We start from the raw sequence: 17,909 nt of genomic DNA on the forward strand, positions 1-17,909 counted from the left end.
GTTTTTCTTCTGATAGTTCATTAATTTCAATGCTCATCCATGCATTAAAAATTCCAATGTCCATACAATCCATCCAAAAATAATATGCAAGCAAGAATAGAATAAGTGTGCCCCAAAGCATAGTATGTTGAAAGAACTATGTCAAAAGTCCCCGGATGGTCTACTATTTCCGGTAGATTTACGTGTGGATCCGTGCACGCAAATAATGTCCACACAACCTATAGATTGTCTACTCTTTTGCTACACACTCAAAATTATATTTTTTTTCTTCACAAAATGTTTAACAGTTACATACTTTTAGGGCGTAACGTTAGTAGAAGTAACTTTTAGGCGAATTGGGCTGCATCACGTCATGTAATAACTCACATTGCATTACAAATAACGACTTGCATTTAGCCCCCTCTTTCAAGTCGTTCCACAGGCTCAGTTCACGCATGATCGTAGTATCAGAGATGGGACGCTATTTTATTTATTGAATATAAAATCTGAATATAACAAAATGCATAAAACCAATCAATATAAAATACTGACACGGAAGGCTCAGTTAATAGGGACAAGGCGTCGTTTTCTTGATTCATTGCGGGGAAAACCGCGTCTCACATGCAGTGTAACGACATGACCCCCTAACCAACACGTGATGACTGTATAATATCGTTAGCCTCATAGCATAATTGCCTAAGTCATATTTCAATGTCTTTGGAAAACAAGAAGAAACAAAAAATGACTCAGGCAATTATGCTATGAGGCTATAACGATATGTGGAAGTTGGCAGCCCTACTAAAAATTGTCAGGCCCAGTCAAAATCGTCACACAACTCCACACATTTCTTCAGAATTGGCTGGCAAAACCATCTAACGTTACAATCAATCTTGTTACCGTAAAAGTTTATTTATAAGCTAATCCTAAATGTAAAATAAATATCGATTAGTTATGACCAATATTGACATAACAGGAACCTTGCTTAACTTCAGTTGATTTATTGTGGTAATTATTTAGCATCACTCACCTGTCTTGCCTCCTGATCGGCCATGTTGATGACTGACTGTCTGTTGTTGTATGGCAAGCCGTTCCCCCACCCCCACCCCCACCCCGGCTGTAAGCCAAAACGTGATTGGTTGAAGCGATAACGTGCTACGATTGGTCCGCTCAATGTGGCCGTTATTTGATTGGCTTGAGTAAACGGTGGGTGGAGTCCACTTATTTGTAGATTTATCTGCACGTCGACGCTAGAAGTGTTTCAAATCCACAAATGCACAGGAACCGATCCACAAATGCGTGCAGTGATTTACAAATGCACAAGAAGCAATTCGCACATGCGTGCAGCGACTTACAAATGCACAGACAGCGGTTCACAAATAAATGCCAGGTAGAGTTGTGTTTGTGACATAAAACACATTTGTAAATATTTTTTTTTTATTTGCAAATCTCATTTTATTTATTTGTGAGTTTTATATTTTTTTGTGAAACTCTTTACATTTATTTGTGAATTTGATATATTTTTGTGAATCTTGTTTCATTTATTTGTGGATCATAATCTATTTATTTGGAATAAAGCAACAATTTTCACCCCATAGGTGAAGTTAGGTGAAGTTAGCGGAAGTTTGGAGTCTTGGAAAGTGTCTGGACAACTTGCTTTTTATGGGGTGAAAATTGTTGCTTTATTCCAAATAAATAGATTATGATCCACAAATAAATGAAACAAGATTCACAAAAATATATCAAATTCACAAATAAATGTAAAGAGTTTCACAAAAAAATATAAAACTCACAAATAAATAAAATGAGATTTGCAAATAAAAAAAAAATATTTACAAATGTGTTTTATGTCACAAACACAACTCTACCTGGCATTTATTTGTGAACCGCTGTCTGTGCATTTGTAAGTCGCTGCACGCATGTGCGAATTGCTTCTTGTGCATTTGTAAATCACTGCACGCATTTGTGGATCGGTTCCTGTGCATTTGTGGATTTGAAACACTTCTAGCGTCGACGTGCAGATAAATCTACAAATAAGTGGACTCCACCCACCGTTTACTCAAGCCAATCAAATAACGGCCACATTGAGCGGACCAATCGTAGCACGTTATCGCTTCAACCAATCACGTTTTGGCTTACAGCCGGGGTGGGGGTGGGGGTGGGGGAACGGCTTGCCATACAACAACAGACAGTCAGTCATCAACATGGCCGATCAGGAGGCAAGACAGGTGAGTGATGCTAAATAATTACCACAATAAATCAACTGAAGTTAAGCAAGGTTCCTGTTATGTCAATATTGGTCATAACTAATCGATATTTATTTTACATTTAGGATTAGCTTATAAATAAACTTTTACGGTAACAAGATTGATTGTAACGTTAGATGGTTTTGCCAGCCAATTCTGAAGAAATGTGTGGAGTTGTGTGACGATTTTGACTGGGCCTGACAATTTTTAGTAGGGCTGCCAACTTCCACATATCGTTATAGCCTCATAGCATAATTGCCTGAGTCATTTTTTGTTTCTTCTTGTTTTCCAAAGACATTGAAATATGACTTAGGCAATTATGCTATGAGGCTAACGATATTATACAGTCATCACGTGTTGGTTAGGGGGTCATGTCGTTACACTGCATGTGAGACGCGGTTTTCCCCGCAATGAATCAAGAAAACGACGCCTTGTCCCTATTAACTGAGCCTTCCGTGTCAGTATTTTATATTGATTGGTTTTATGCATTTTGTTATATTCAGATTTTATATTCAATAAATAAAATAGCGTCCCATCTCTGATACTACGATCATGCGTGAACTGAGCCTGTGGAACGACTTGAAAGAGGGGGCTAAATGCAAGTCGTTATTTGTAATGCAATGTGAGTTATTACATGACGTGATGCAGCCCAATTCGCCTAAAAGTTACTTCTACTAACGTTACGCCCTAAAAGTATGTAACTGTTAAACATTTTGTGAAGAAAAAAAATATAATTTTGAGTGTGTAGCAAAAGAGTAGACAATCTATAGGTTGTGTGGACATTATTTGCGTGCACGGATCCACACGTAAATCTACCGGAAATAGTAGACCATCCGGGGACTTTTGACATAGTTCTTTCAACATACTATGCTTTGGGGCACACTTATTCTATTCTTGCTTGCATATTATTTTTGGATGGATTGTATGGACATTGGAATTTTTAATGCATGGATGAGCATTGAAATTAATGAACTATCAGAAGAAAAACAGTTCTCGGAAAAAAATCTGAATTCCCATTACTAGTGAAAAGTTGGCAGCCCTAATTATTATTATTCCTTGTATTCAAATAGAATGTTTACTCGATTACATTAACCTACAGTTTGTCCAGTTAAATATTAGGCTATAGCTGTAGTTTGTGTTAAAATTACTGTTTGTGCAGGGCCTTTCTGCACAAGTTGAGAGCGCTGCTCGGGCATTAGTGCAGATTATCGCCAGGGATCTGACACCAGGGCCTGGCCACTCCACATCAAACCCCCCACAGACACGCATCCCCTCTCCCTCTGTATCTTTGCCCTCACCCTCCCTCCCTTCCGATGCTAGAGTGTCCCAGGCTCTGAAAAGGTTTGGCTTATATGAAAGCATTTTTGTTCTGTTTGATCTTGAAATGCACTTAAGTTTTCCACCTAAACCCAGCTTTCATTGATGATTTCATTTGATAAACCATTTCATAACTAACTTATTCTTGTTTTGGCTTATGCATTTAGGCAATTTCCTGCAATGTTTAGTTCCCAAGCCGACCAAGCCAGAGGAAAAAAGCGCTTTGTGGCACATCCAAGGCAAACAATTTCATCAATTAAAACAACTGAGCTCCAAATATATGTTTTATCTGAACCTGCTGCTCCGAACACACCAAAGCTCACTCCGAGCAGTTCAGAAGAGCTTATTTTAGCTCATGCGGGACTTGGCAAAAGACTTATCACTTTCAATGAGATTGCCAAACATGATGAGGTAAGATGATTGTGTCTTTTAGAAAAAACATAAGATGCGCACATCTTTTGAATGTATTAGAATACAAAAATAGCTTAAATATTTTAGAATTAGCCCTTGTGTGTTGTGCCCAATCTTATTTACACCCTATTGTATTTGTGACCCGTGCTTGCAAAATGAGTCGCAATTAGCAAATTTTCAAAAATGAGTTCTTGTTCACATTCTGTACTCAATAAAACCTTCAAAATGATGTATGATTTGTTGGAATCAGACAAAAAAAAAGCTACAGTTTTCTGAAAGTTCCAAAATCACAGAGCAACCATACCTTAAAGTCCTTGGTAATAAAACCAAATATCTATTGGAAAAGTATATATTCAACTTTTTCCCCATGATACCACAATTGTTTGAGTAACATTAATGAAACAGACAGCCTATATAAGAACTACTGTACCGCACAGATATAATATAATGTTACACATCAGATGATTTTCCCCAACAGTTAACCAAACATTCACTTTAGACATAACAGATAGGCCTAATGTTTGCGTGAATACTGGACAGAATACATATTTTGAAATACTGTAATTCTATGTATATATCTATAGAATCTTTGTGCACACATTTTTTCGGATGTGTCAGTCAGCGCGAGTAAGAATGTTTTGTCAGGATGAGTTTGAAAATCACATTTCATTGGTTCAGACTCATGCCATCAAGAATTCACTATGAATATTCACAAAGTTGTAACACTGCGCTTTAAAAAATACCAAACTTGTATTGAGTTCTGAGAGGAAGTGCCAGTCGTCCAGAAGCGAGTAGAGAAAACTAGGTGCTCCTCTCAGAAAAGACACAAACAAAGATACTTTTAGATGTTTATTTGCTATTTGGAGCACTGGAATTGCTAGATGAGGGCTTAATGAACTCACACTTTTTGTGGAAACCCAAAATTGACAATTTCACTTGTTTTACCTCGTTGTAGCTTGTAATAAGCCTGTGCGCATTCCCACTCATTTTGCCAGCACGTGTCACATATATTGATATGACTAACTGTATGACAAATGACAATTGATTATATCTTCATTAGATTTTTGATCAACTGGAGAATGAGTTTCCAAAATTAAGATGCCTTAATAGAAGCTGGATGTTTTACAAAGCCACTGGTAATGATTTTATTTGTACATTTTATCCTGCATTTGATATATTAGTACATATTATTACAAGATGCCAGTAGAGAATTGTCTCCCCCTATGTAGTTTGAATTCTGTATGTAGTATGAAGTTTTATCTTTCCCTGCTACCATCAATATGGAATTTTTTCATTCTTTTGCCACAGTTTTGCCTCTCATTCCTATGTTCCCAGTGTCCTATGTTCCCCATATTTATATGGCACACAAGGAGCATATAACTATGTTCCCCAGGCTATAAAGTATGTTCTAATCACAGATTCAATTATCATATGCTGAACTGAACTTTTTCTGTACTTCTAACAACTTTCCAAATTTCATTTGGATATAATCACAGACAGTACTCCACTAAATATACCTTCTCCACCAATCAATCTCAAGTCAAGCAAGTGAATTAATAGAGGGATCTCTCTCAGTGTTGTTCAGTCGAGCTAGTGTTAAATTTGACGTATTTTATTGTGGGTTAGGGTTTAAAAAGTTTACTTTGTGTGTTAACATCGGCTACCATTTTACTGGGTAACATAGGTCCCATTTTTTCATGGATTTCTTATGTGCCATATAAATCTGGGGAACATAGGACCCTGGGAACATGGGTATGCTCCCAAAGCATTACATACTTTCTATTAGCTCCCTGTTTAAATTTCTTACAGAGTGGCTATATGACCATATTTATGTCTGACGTTGGAGATGTTAGTAATTGAAATTAAAGCCGTACCCAATTTTCCCTCAACATCTTGCTTAAAAGTCTGCTAATTAAATTAGAAAAATGTTAATATCTTTAGATTGCATCTTACTTTGAGACTTGCTTACTCTCACTAAGCGTTTGAAAGCAAGAAATTGAAATATTGATAGGTTATGTTCTAAGGCATGTGCCTGAGCATCAGACTTTTTTGACAGGCGGGTTTTTTCACTTGCGACAATTTACTGTATCTTGCCATATGATAAAGCATTGAGACATTATAGACATACCAGTATGACTTTATGTAAATCTATTTTGAAACTATTATTGTAAAAAATGCTATAGCCTACATAATTCAAATGACTTGTCAGGGTGATAAATTCATGTAAATAATTCAACTTGATTGCTGGGTTCTTGTGATGTGCTGTACATGTAAAAGAAGAGTGTTGGAACTGACAATACTCAAATATTTACATTTCTATTCAATAAGGTGGAAGTGGGCGCCGAAAACTCTCCATGATTTTAACTGATGCTGAGGGCTACTCTTTGCGTGCACTCAAATCTGCATCCAACAATGGTAAAAATGTTCTCTATGTGGTTCCAATTCAAGAGAAACTTTCAACAGAACCCCTACCCTACGATGCTCCTGAGTTTTGTAAAATGCCCAAAGCAAACTGTGTGTCATGTGGCCAGAAAATGCCTCTTCAGATGCTGGCTCTACATGTAGAGGAATGTTCAGTAAGTTATTTTATATATTCTTTCTCTAATTTTGTTAATGTTTATTCACTAATTTCATGTAGTCGAGAGCATTAAAATAATGAATGCGAATTGTGAAATAGAAAGCCGAATCTGAGCAAGATCTGGAGGATGATACTGAAGAATTTCAGGTTACAGACACTGAGGATTCATTTGGGGTAATCTATATTTTTATATTGCTAAATATTGTAAAATTGTCGCTTCAATTGTTTTAATCTCTTAAATGTTTGTTTTACTTACAGACTTGCCCCATTTGCCAGACAGTGATACCAACTGATTTACTCCCAACCCATGCAAATTTCTGCATTGACAGGTTGTATCACTTGTATTTTTGCAAAACTTTATAAAAATGTTAAATTTGACAACTTCAAAACCTGAAATTCACTTTGTTTTTGAAAGAAGAAATAGTCCCAGGGATGCCACCAATAACAGTCCCCATCAGACAGAGGAACTTCCTGGACCTTCTTCAGCTGTGGACTCATCTGTACAAGCAGGAGCTAATTCAAACGGTAACCTTTGTGAAGTATAATTTATTATAGTATACCAAGTATAATGGAACAATGTAGGGAGCTTATTTATTCATTCATGTTCATGAGAGAATGGTTGATTGTTTTTATTGTTTTTATTATGATCACAGAATGGATGAAGATTTTAGATCCAGGCATGGCGTCTGTATTGTTCTGCAGGACTCTGCTGAGGGAACAGAGCCAGGCAAAGCCACTGCGTTTCCACCTGGATTTAAAAGACAGTCCTGAGGACCAAGAAAGATCCATTTTGTCTTTTTACAAGGCAAAGGGAGTGAACTGGGCTGCTCCACTGAAGTGCATATTAGAAGGTAATTGTTAGCAGATTTATGAATATTGTAATCGAAGCCTTTCTCAGTTCTTTCCTTTTTTTAATTTGTTGCAGAATTTCTTTTATATAATCTTTAATATGTATTAGCAGAAAGTCTTCATAGCATTTCTCTTACATAACTTATGTTCTATAGGAGATGCTGCAATTGGTGATGGGGTCAATAGACACCTCCTGAGTATGACTATTGAGAAGTTGAGGACTGGTTTTTCTCTCAATTTTGGTATTCATTCTATAATTGCAATATTGTGTATATCATCCTAATTTATACAAAAAAAATGCATGATTATTAATAGTGTACCATTAAATTATTTTTCAGGTGTAGCAGATATAACACTCCTGTTTGAGGGTGAACAGGATCACCTTGTTCCATGCTGCAGTCAAACTCTGCTCGATAGCGACTTATTTGTTGTTGCTGGTCGCATGATTGGCCACTCATTTCTTCACGGTGGCCCTCTGCTTCCTGGGATTAGCCCTGCCATAATCCATGTGTTGGTGGGTGGTGCCATTGAGACTGCAGAGATTCATCTGAAGGACTGTCCTGATTTGGATCAGAGGCATACTATCCAATTGGTAGGTGCAAAACATTTCTATCATCATACTGAAATGAAAATAGGATAAATTATTTCCCTGCATACTTTATACCAGTCTGTGGTAAACTCATATACTGAATATATAATTATCTGATACTAAGATTTGATTGTAATAAAAATGAAGTATTGTAATTGCAAGCTTGTAATAAGAAAAATTATCAGCTGGAAGGTAATCGTCCCATTTCTGAGGAGGAAAGGGAGGAAATCACGAGACTTTCTGTTATGTGGGATCTTCCTGGGTTTTCTGAAGACCACCGGAAATGGCTCTTTAACAGGATGCTGCAACATGCTGTGAGTGTTAATCTTTTAATATCTAATCTTATTTATTACCTTGTTCATTTTGACTTTACTGATGTTGGACACACTGATTGTTGCACTGCAGGCGTTTAGTGACTAATAAGAGTTCCTCAGATCCATTAATTCCCAGAGATGTGTAAAGAAAACACTTCCTTGAAATAGTTGTATTACTGTACTTGATTTCCCTAGGTTTTGTATAGGACTAAATGTCAAGTAAAGCAGCTGAGGTGTGGAATCAAAGAGACAAAGATTTGGCCATTTATCACTGAAAGAGAAGATGCTGTTAAAGTGCTCTTCCCAAGGGCAAGTGATGCTGAGTATGGCCCAGAGGTATATCCTTCAGATGAATAGACGCAATTCGTCCTTGTGCAGTTTGATTTGGTGATTTGTTACATTTTAATTTTAGGTAATTCTTCAGCACATTGTTTGGCCTGTTGCTGAATCAGATGACGACGATGACGACGACAGATTGCGCCCTGAAGTTGTCACTCGCCAAATACAGTTTCTACGTGAATACATTCAGAAAGGTAATATGTCCTTTTTCACATATTTGTCAAAAAATATTTGAGCTCCTGTTACTGAATACTTTGAAAGTCAAATTGGCAACAATCATTATTCATATTGGTTTTTTTTTAAGCTTTATCATAAATTGTTTGTTTAATTACATTAATTCTGTAAAAGTATTGTTCAAACTGTTCATTGTAAGACTTCTTTTAAAGGGTTAGTTCACCCAAAAAATTTAATTTCTGTCATTTACTTACCCTCATGACCCGTAAGACCTTCCTTCATCTTCGGAACGCATATTAAGATTTTTTTGATGAAATCTGAGAGCTTGCCGATCCCTCCATAGACAGCTACACAACGACCAATTTCAAGGCCCAGAAAGGTAGTAAAGACATCGTTTCAAACAGTCCATGTGACTACAGTGGTTCATCCTTAATGTTATGAAGTGCTCAAAAATAACAACTTTTTTCAACAATTTCTTCTAGTCTGCGTCAGTCTCATACGAAGTTTACATTGTAAAGACAGTGCAGCACTTCCGGAATGGAGATTCTTTATTGTCCGTGGCTGTTCACATGAGCACCACGATGGTGAGCCGGTGTTCTGACGTACATTGCGGAAACGCTGCACTGTTTACTACACAGACAGTTGAATAAAGTTGTTTCTTTGTTTGTTTTTGTGCGCACAAAAAGTATTCTCGTCGCTTCATAATATTAACGTTGTACCACTGTAGTCACATGGACAATTTTAACGATGTATTAACTATCTCTCTGGACCTTGACAGTGATAATCATGTTGCGGTCTATGTAGGGTTTAGAAAGCTCTCAGATTTTATTAAACAAAATCACAAAAATTTGTGTTCCAAAGAACGAAGGTCTTACTGGGTTTGGAACGAGGTTGTGTACAACCTTACAAAAAGTGTTGAGTTGTTTGTATGCATCTTGTGATTTTGTCCACACAGCTACCACAGACCAGCTGCAAAAGCTCTTGACATTTTGGACTGGATGGGAGGTGCCATCCAAGAGCCTGCAGGTTAAAATTTGGAGGGGGAGGTTTTTCAAGGCTTCCACCTGCAGCAGGACCCTAATGCTTCCTGCTGACATACTTACAATGGGTGATTTCACTTCTACTTTGCATGCTTGTGCAAACACAGCATCGACTGGATTTGGACTTGTTTAAGTCCAGACACTTTCAGAATATGTCGTTTGTATTCATTAATTCCCATATCTACAGTTCTTGTATACAACTGTTGCTTCCTTGCAGATATGAGATTTATCAACCAACTTGTTTAATTTAGGTTTTTGCTGTCTATACAAGCAATTTAAAATCCTGTGGAAACACAGCATATACACAGGCACTTTCAGAATATGTGGTTTGTATTCATTAATTCACATATCTACAGTTCTTGTATACAACTGTTGCTTCCTTGTAGATATGGGATTTATGAATCAACTTGTTTAATTTAGGTTTTTGCTGTCTACACAGTTTGCAATTTAAAATCCTGTACAAATACAGCATATACTGGATTTGGACTCAGTTAAGTCTAGACACACATTCTTACGCACTTCATTTATTACATATCTAGTTCTTTTTGTAGGCACCTGTTAGAAATGTTGCCTTGCACATAGAGAATTCAATTGACTCATTTACATTTGACATTTTCATTGTCTACCATTAGTCATTTAAAATAAACTACCTCAAGAAATAAAATTTTACAATAAATCTCATTCTTCCAAAGTCTTCGTCTTTATTTTACATATCAAAATTCTTTACATCAGTAAGTCTTTGATAGATTGTACTTTATACCCAACTACATATACATTTACAAATGTATTATAATACAATGGGTGTCTAGACAGTTTACAACCTTGCTGTCATCTGGTAAATCTATCCTCTGGCCAAAGGACTCAAAGACCCTGCTTTTACATTCATGATGACAACAAAAATTACAACTGCAGAAAAAGACCCTTCAAATGACCCTTTCTTCAACCAATGTCTGTACATATGTGAGAGTCTGGAGGTATATGTCAACTCCAAATGACTCGGACTCCTGCAGTGGATCAATTTGTGACACAAGCTGCTCAAGTTGCTCATTTGTGAGTTGAGGCCTCTGAATTGCAGGCACATTGACCCCAAAGTGAATTTCTTCAGTGTCTCCTCCACTCTCTTGTTCAACTGCAGCAGAATCAGAATACTGCATCTAAAGGTAAACAGAAAAATCATGACTGTGGTTCTGGTCATTTTAAACCAGGGGGGCACAATCTTGCAGTGTTCAATTCCAACACGCTTGTCTGTAACTGAATGTTCCTGAAGATATTTTTTAGCTGGTTCAGGTGTGTTTTATTAGGGATGGAACTCTGCAGGAAGGTAAATCTCCAGGAACAGGATTGGGCACCCCTGTTTTAAACAAACATTTCTACCACAAGAAATCAGTAACAGACACAATTGTAAGGTTTCAAAAGGTGTACATTCAAAAATGTACTATAAGAGGAAATAATTACCTCAGGGTTACTTATTGGATTCTGATACTGGCCAGTCTCCCATAGCTGATTTGGGGTTAGGTTGCTCTCTGTCCTCATGGAATGGTTATCCCATGCATCCCTGAAAGCATCAAGGCTAGCTTGTATGCGAGGTAAAAAAACATAATGACAGCAGAAGAGGTGGGTGAAGCTGCTTAGATCAAGAAGGCCACAATCCTCAAGATGATGTAAAATGTTGTAGTACACAGTGGTGACACACATTCGAACATCCCGCCAGAGCCGTTCAATCCTGATAAAACAGCATGTATAAAAATGACTGACATGGTGTGTACTAACTCATAATGTAATGTCAAGATTTTATGTTTTGAGAAAATTATGAACATTTTATTACACTAACAATACTTATTACATAATGTACACTGATTACAATATTAGCTACATGGTGAAAAATTCACAAGCACACTGAAATTGATGTTGAGTTTAAAGGATTAGTTAACTTTCAAAAAAAAATTGTGCTGATAATTTACTCACCCCGATGTCATCCAAGATGTCCATGTCTTTCTTTCTTCAGTCGAAAAGAAATTAAGGTTTTTGAGGAAATTATTCCAGGCTTTTTCTACACAGAATGGACTTTAAATGGCAACCAAATATCCCAATGTTCAAAGAAGGTTCAAATGTCCGTCTCAATGCAGCTTCAGAGTCTCGACACGATCCCAGTCGAGAAATAAGGGTCTTATCTAGTGAAACTATCGTCATTTTTTTAATTTTTTTAATTTTTATATACTTTTTAACCATAATTGTTCGTCTTGTGCTGGTCTAAAAGTGTCTCAATGTTCTTTTCTTTTTTAAAGAAAATGACATAGTTTCGCTAGATAAGACCCTTATTTCTCGACTAGGATCGTGTAGAGACTTTGAAGCTGCATTGAGACGGATATTTGAACCTTATTTGAACAATGGTATATTTGGTTGCCATTTAAAGTCTATTCTGTGTAGAAAAAGCCTGGAATAATTTCCTCAAAAACCTTAATTTCTTTTCAACTGAAGAAAGACATGGATCTCTTGGATGACACCGGGGTGAGTAAATTATCAGCAAAAAAATTTTTTTGAAAGTGAACTAATCCTCTAACCATCATCCCAATAAATGATACCGAGTAGGAATGTGTAACATTTACCTTTGATTGTGCACACTCTTGCCAGCAATGAAGCTTGCATTCTCTGTTCCTCGCATTAGAAACATCAGTCGCGCCACTCCTACATTTTCTCCTCCATGATCTCCTCGTACTCTGTAAATACATTTTAAAAATGGACTCTTAGAAATTGCAAACAGGTTCAAATTAAATGATGACACCATCAACCAAAGTAAATTAATTAGTAAATCATAAAGAAGTAAAATGGTCTATTTTGTAACATTCCATTCAAGTAACCCCAAACATCACAATGAAATTGCACAGGCTTTTTACATGATTGGTATAACAAATAAAAACAATTCTAAGGGGCAAGACTGTACAGCGTTACTGATAAAACTTACAATTTAGTCTTTGTTAAATTTGTGGGTTATAAAACATTACCTTAAGGGAAAACCAAACTCATCTACTGCCTCTTCGAAAAATCTAAGAGTTGTTTCAGAGCGGTTGTTGTCTGCAATACGTAAATACATGATCTGAAAAACAAAAATCACCCATGGGGCAAACATTATTTTTTGAAAGAATATAAAATGTATATTTTTAAAATACAGTTAATTTATATTACAGTTCTTCTTACAAATGGATTCTACACAAAGTAGGTTTAAATGTCTTACCTTTCTTGAATATCCATCCACACCCCCAAAGATAACCATGCTGTATCTAATTTAATGGAGAAAACATCAGAGCAAAAACATGTTGCATGACAAAAGAATAATATTACTGAAGTATTTGTCATCATATTAGCTTTCCCTTTAGCCCTAAAATAGACAGCTGTATATCTCTTATACAGACTCGTGTCTAAAAACTGCATGTTACATATTTTGGTAACTGAATGTTAATAATATTTGCATACACATCACATTTCTTGACATAAAAATATGCATTCTAAAAAAATAAATTTACATTACCTTATGAGCTTATGGTTTGTATCTATATGTAGAAGATACTTGGGGTATGGTACAGAATAGGTTCGCCGAGCAACACAGCCAAGCTGGGACATCCGTGAGAGAACACCGAGACCATCAACACGATGCATAGATGCACGAATTCTGTCCCACTGTACTCTATGTCCTTTGGCAATGAGCGCTCCTCTGACAACCCTGTACCCTATGTTTGGCATTGTGCTTTTGATTTCAGACACCAATGAATCAAGTTCTTCATCTGTGCAGCTGCTGTAGAGGGAAGTGACTGACAAATCACATTCTCTCATCCGACGATAGATAGTTGTACGAGAGACCCCTAAAATTTTACTGATGGTTTCCTGGGGTAAACCAAGCTTCAGAAAGTGGATTAGTCTTTCTCTTGATAAATGGATTCTAGGACGTCCACATCCTTGTGATCTTTCAATCTCCACTAAAGTTGCCACCTGCTGACCTTCCTTGTGCTGCTGAATAAGTGAATCCAAGTCCATCAAACCTCTGACCAAGTCCTGTGAAATCCCAATGTTTGCTGACATGGCAGTAATCAAAGTCATTTCTTGACGACAAATAAATTGCAAGTATTCAATGTCCAGAGGAGGGTGTTCCAGAGCATAAGTCACCCTGGAAAGTAGTCTATGAAGGACTTGTTGCCTCACTGTGTCCTATAATGCATTACCACATAAACAAAACATTTGTTCAATGCAATAAACCTTGTTCATAATGAAATATTAGTCTAATGATTGGTGAATACTGCACAGTATAGAATTTATATTCTTAGATTTTGAAAAAACTAAGTGAACAGTAGATGGCTAAAAATATTTTAAACCGTAGCATGCTACATCATGACATGAGAGAGAGATCTCACACACACACACACAAGCGCGCGGCGCGCGCGCGCACACACACACACACACATAACGTTAAATGTTTTCTTTCGGGTATTATTACAATGATGCTGTGATTAGCATCACTCACCTGTCTTGCCTCCTGATCGGCCATGTTGATGACTGACTGACTGTCTGTTGTTGGTCTCAAGTTCCCGCCGTCCCCCCCCCACCCCACCCCGGCTGTAAGCCAAAACGTGATTGGTTGAAGCGATAACGTGCTACGATTGGTCCGCTCAATGTGGCCGTTATTTGATTGGCTTGAGTAAACGGTGGGTGGAGTCCACTTATTTGTGGATTTATCTGCACGTCGACGCTAGAAGTGTTTCAAATCCACAAATGCACAGGAACCGATCCACAAATGCGTGCAGTGATTTACAAATGCACAGACAGCGGTTCACAAATAAATACCAGGTAGAGTTGTGTTTGTGACATTAAACACATTTGTAAATATATATATTTTTATTTGCAAATCTCATTTTATTTATTTGTGAGTTTTATATTTTTTTGTGAAACTCTGTACATTTATTTGTGAATTTGATATATTTTTGTGAATCTTGTTTCATTTATTTGTGGATCATAATCTATTTATTTGGAATAAAGCATCAATTCTCACCCCATAGAAAATTAACATTTAGTTAACAAGGCTGTCATATATTCAGTTTTGAATTTCTTTCTTCTAAAGATCCTTTTTTAGCATTATAAACTACTTTGTCCTGTGGGGCTGTGATTCATTGATGACACTAAGGCAAAAGTAGTTTGAAGGAACTCCTTGCAGTTTAAGTGTTTGTTTGTGTGTTAGAGATTACATTTTGAGGTCTACATGCCTGTAATGTCCGTATGTGTTTCTCTACCTCATATGGAAATTGTTCTTGAACATTCCCCTCCTCACATCCAGACATGGAGGCTGAGTGTGTTTACACACCATTTGGCTTCCAAATCTAATAAAACGTCTATATTTAGAGCTTTCTAGCAATGTTCTCTCTGTTTTCATTCCCTTCTCCCACTAATTCTAAATATCTTGATCTCATGTCGTGTTAGCTCATCGATATGAACTATGACGGGAGAGTATGTCTCAGCAAAACCTGCTAACAACATTAGCTCTGACAAGAACCATGCCTTGTTCGATTTTCCATTATCACGTGAATCAATGCATTTACTGTTTTTCTTTCAGGCAGTCTCTCTCTGGATGTCATATGGACAGGAAAGGGTTATCTGACAGGAAGTGGAAGTCCTCCTGCCGTCCCATCCTGTGACTGAAGGCCTGTTAGCCAGGAACCCCGACCCCCCCCCCCCCCACTCCCCATCCCTCCGCAGGGCATGGCTGCCCGCTTGTGTTTTGGTAATCTTCATCCACCCTGACCTGCTGGCCTGCTCCTGGCGCCAGCAGTCTCAGAGCCCCCCCGGCACCCCCTGATCCCCCCGGTTAATTCAGTCCAGCTGTTGCAAGGTGCCTCGGCCACCCCCACCCGTCACTGCACTTGCCATATCCCTCACTAACACTAATATGCTGCATCTGTGGAAAAGACGGAGCACTTATTATGTTCTTTTGAGAACCAGGTACAAGAGGAACCTTGCAACAAGTGTTAAGTGAGTAAAAGATATCTGTTCAAGCTGACCAAAAATTAAGATGAACGTACCAAAATAATTTTCATAATTTTATATTTTTGTCATGACTTCCAGAAAAAAGTCTTATTATCCTTAAGATAAATAAATGTTTTATATATACAAATGTTAAATATATTCAAGACAAATAAATGTTTTATTATTTTTGAAAGAACAACATTTTTTTTTATCATTTATTATTTTCTATTTATTACATTAGCCCGCTGTTAATAATAAAAATTCCTTAAGGCCATCTCTACCATTATAACATAAATATAATTTTGTCTTCCAGTTAAAACTACTCCTAAAACAATACAAATTTTATTTTTTTCTATTATATTATGTATATTATAATTTATATTATTTGTATTCATATTTATTTTGTGTTATTTATTTTATTATTAGTTTTCTTAACCCATTGTTATTTTATATATTTTTTCATGTTTTTTTTCATCCAGGCCAAATCGTTGCATGTGTTTTCCTCGTATTCCATGAGACGTTCTCTACCAAAATAACACATTTAATTTGTTTACTTGTTGATCACTTTGTTACAAATATAAGACCTTCACGAAAACATATAAATTCCAAAAGATTTGTTTAATTTCCTGCTGAAATGTTTTAACAGCCGTTCTCGCATTAGCATGAATGCGAACAGACCCTCGGTTGACTTGCCGTGTCCATATTGAAATCACATGCAGACCATGAGCTCTCCAAATGAACAGATGATAGAGAGGGCTCTGTTTCCTCTACTGTGGATGAGTGCAGAGGAATGCAGCACTTTAAGAGACCTCTATCACTAGTGCTTCGCGACGCTGTGAGAATCCACTTGCTGTGTGTGTTTATATGGGAGACATGTAATTGTGTGCTTTGTTTAGAAGCTTGTTTCAAAAATCAGCTGTGTTTTTGTGGCCAGTGCCACCTTGCTTGTTTTTGCCAAAATGTCCTAAATGGTAGTAGTCTATAGAGACATGGAGCTTTTGATGTTCCTACCACACCCAGAGAGAGAGAGAGAAAGGGAAAGAGGGAGTAGGTGAACTCGTGTAATGTTGGCTCAAATGGAGGTCAGGTTGCTTTGGGATTTCCTCCCTCAACCCTCTGATGTTCTCTCTTTCTCTTCATCCCTCTTTTCTACATTTCCTGCTGAGATTTACAACACTAGTTCTCACTGTGCACATAAAACAGTTAAACAGTTTTAAATATATGTATGAACTCTACTTAATTTAATTAAAACAAATTTTGGACTATTTGGTAAGTTCACCTAGGTGTCAACCATGTGTTTAATGCATGCATTTAATGCATCATTCTAAGCAAACACGAGTGTTTGTTTTGTAAAGGGCCATTTAGAGGGTGATTCATGCTCTTCGGTCCAGGCACAGAGACTCAAACCACTTAACAAACCGACCATGTCGCAGAGACAATGAAAAGCCCCTTTTCCTGCTTCGTAAAAGTGAGAAGCCCTTTCACAACTGCTGGCCGACAGGTGATTGCACAAGGACGATGTCAGTGTTTGAACTGTAGACAGGTGTTTGTGCCATTTGCCCACTTCAGACTTATCACTGGGGTGTTAAAAGTGAGGGTGGGTGGTGGAGGAGGGCTGGCCGAAGCCTACTTGTATGTGAGCAAAAGCCGTTATGCTACAGTTCTTTGATCTAAGGTGTGAATGTCCGGCATAGTGGGCGAGTGTCACTCATTTAGCATTCCAGTGAGAGACAGGATCTTTTGATTGAGCTCCTGCATTAAAACTGTGCTGTGAAAGGCCAGCCGGTCCATGTGCCACTGCCTAAACACTAAACTACCTTTGTGTAAGTGAACATGGGAGCAAAAGAAGAAAAGCTATTCTTATAGTAATGTTACCAAGTACTAATGATGACTAATTATGAAAGGTATCTTCCAGAACACTGCACAAAATATTAAGTATTTTTTAACTATCAGTAATCTTTATATTAAATGATTTAATATGTTTGATATTTCTTTTATATTCCATTCTTACTACATTATTTGCTTCTAATTTTTAAGGAAAATATAAATCTAGAGAAAGAATAAAATATA

The 17,909-nt window shown here is 37.1% G+C and overlaps 1 protein-coding gene across 3 annotated transcripts; it reads left to right on the plus strand.

Moving 5' to 3' along the window:
* Positions 1-7,500: 7,500 nt before the first annotated feature.
* LOC132119051 (uncharacterized) lies at positions 7,501-10,313 on the plus strand. Of its 3 annotated transcripts, none has more exons than XM_059528794.1 (6): positions 7,501-7,619; positions 7,716-7,969; positions 8,152-8,286; positions 8,476-8,616; positions 8,693-8,813; positions 9,749-10,313. In XM_059528794.1, the coding sequence occupies exons 1-6, from the start codon at positions 7,577-7,579 to the stop codon at positions 9,964-9,966; spliced, it is 912 nt and encodes a 303-aa protein (XP_059384777.1). In that variant the 5' UTR covers positions 7,501-7,576; the 3' UTR covers positions 9,967-10,313. The 3 variants fall into 3 exon arrangements, with proteins under 3 accessions (XP_059384777.1, XP_059384778.1, XP_059384779.1); XM_059528795.1 differs by having other exon boundaries at positions 8,152-8,280; XM_059528796.1 differs by lacking the exon at positions 8,152-8,286.
* Positions 10,314-17,909: the final 7,596 nt, after the last annotated feature.

The sequence above is a fragment of the Carassius carassius genome, chromosome 38 (assembly GCF_963082965.1).
Source record: "Carassius carassius chromosome 38, fCarCar2.1, whole genome shotgun sequence".
Lineage (NCBI taxonomy): Eukaryota > Metazoa > Chordata > Actinopteri > Cypriniformes > Cyprinidae > Carassius > Carassius carassius.

Excerpts from the sequence above, each read along its gene's own strand:
- LOC132119051 (XM_059528794.1), top strand. The coding sequence starts at position 7,577 with ATGACTATTGAGAAGTTGAGGACTGGTTTTTCTCTCAATTTTG. Across the intron at positions 7,970-8,151 it reads AGAGGCATACTATCCAATTG|CTGGAAGGTAATCGTCCCAT; the intron begins GTAGGTGCAAAA and ends AAAAATTATCAG. Across the intron at positions 8,617-8,692 it reads ATGCTGAGTATGGCCCAGAG|GTAATTCTTCAGCACATTGT; the intron begins GTATATCCTTCA and ends TTTTAATTTTAG.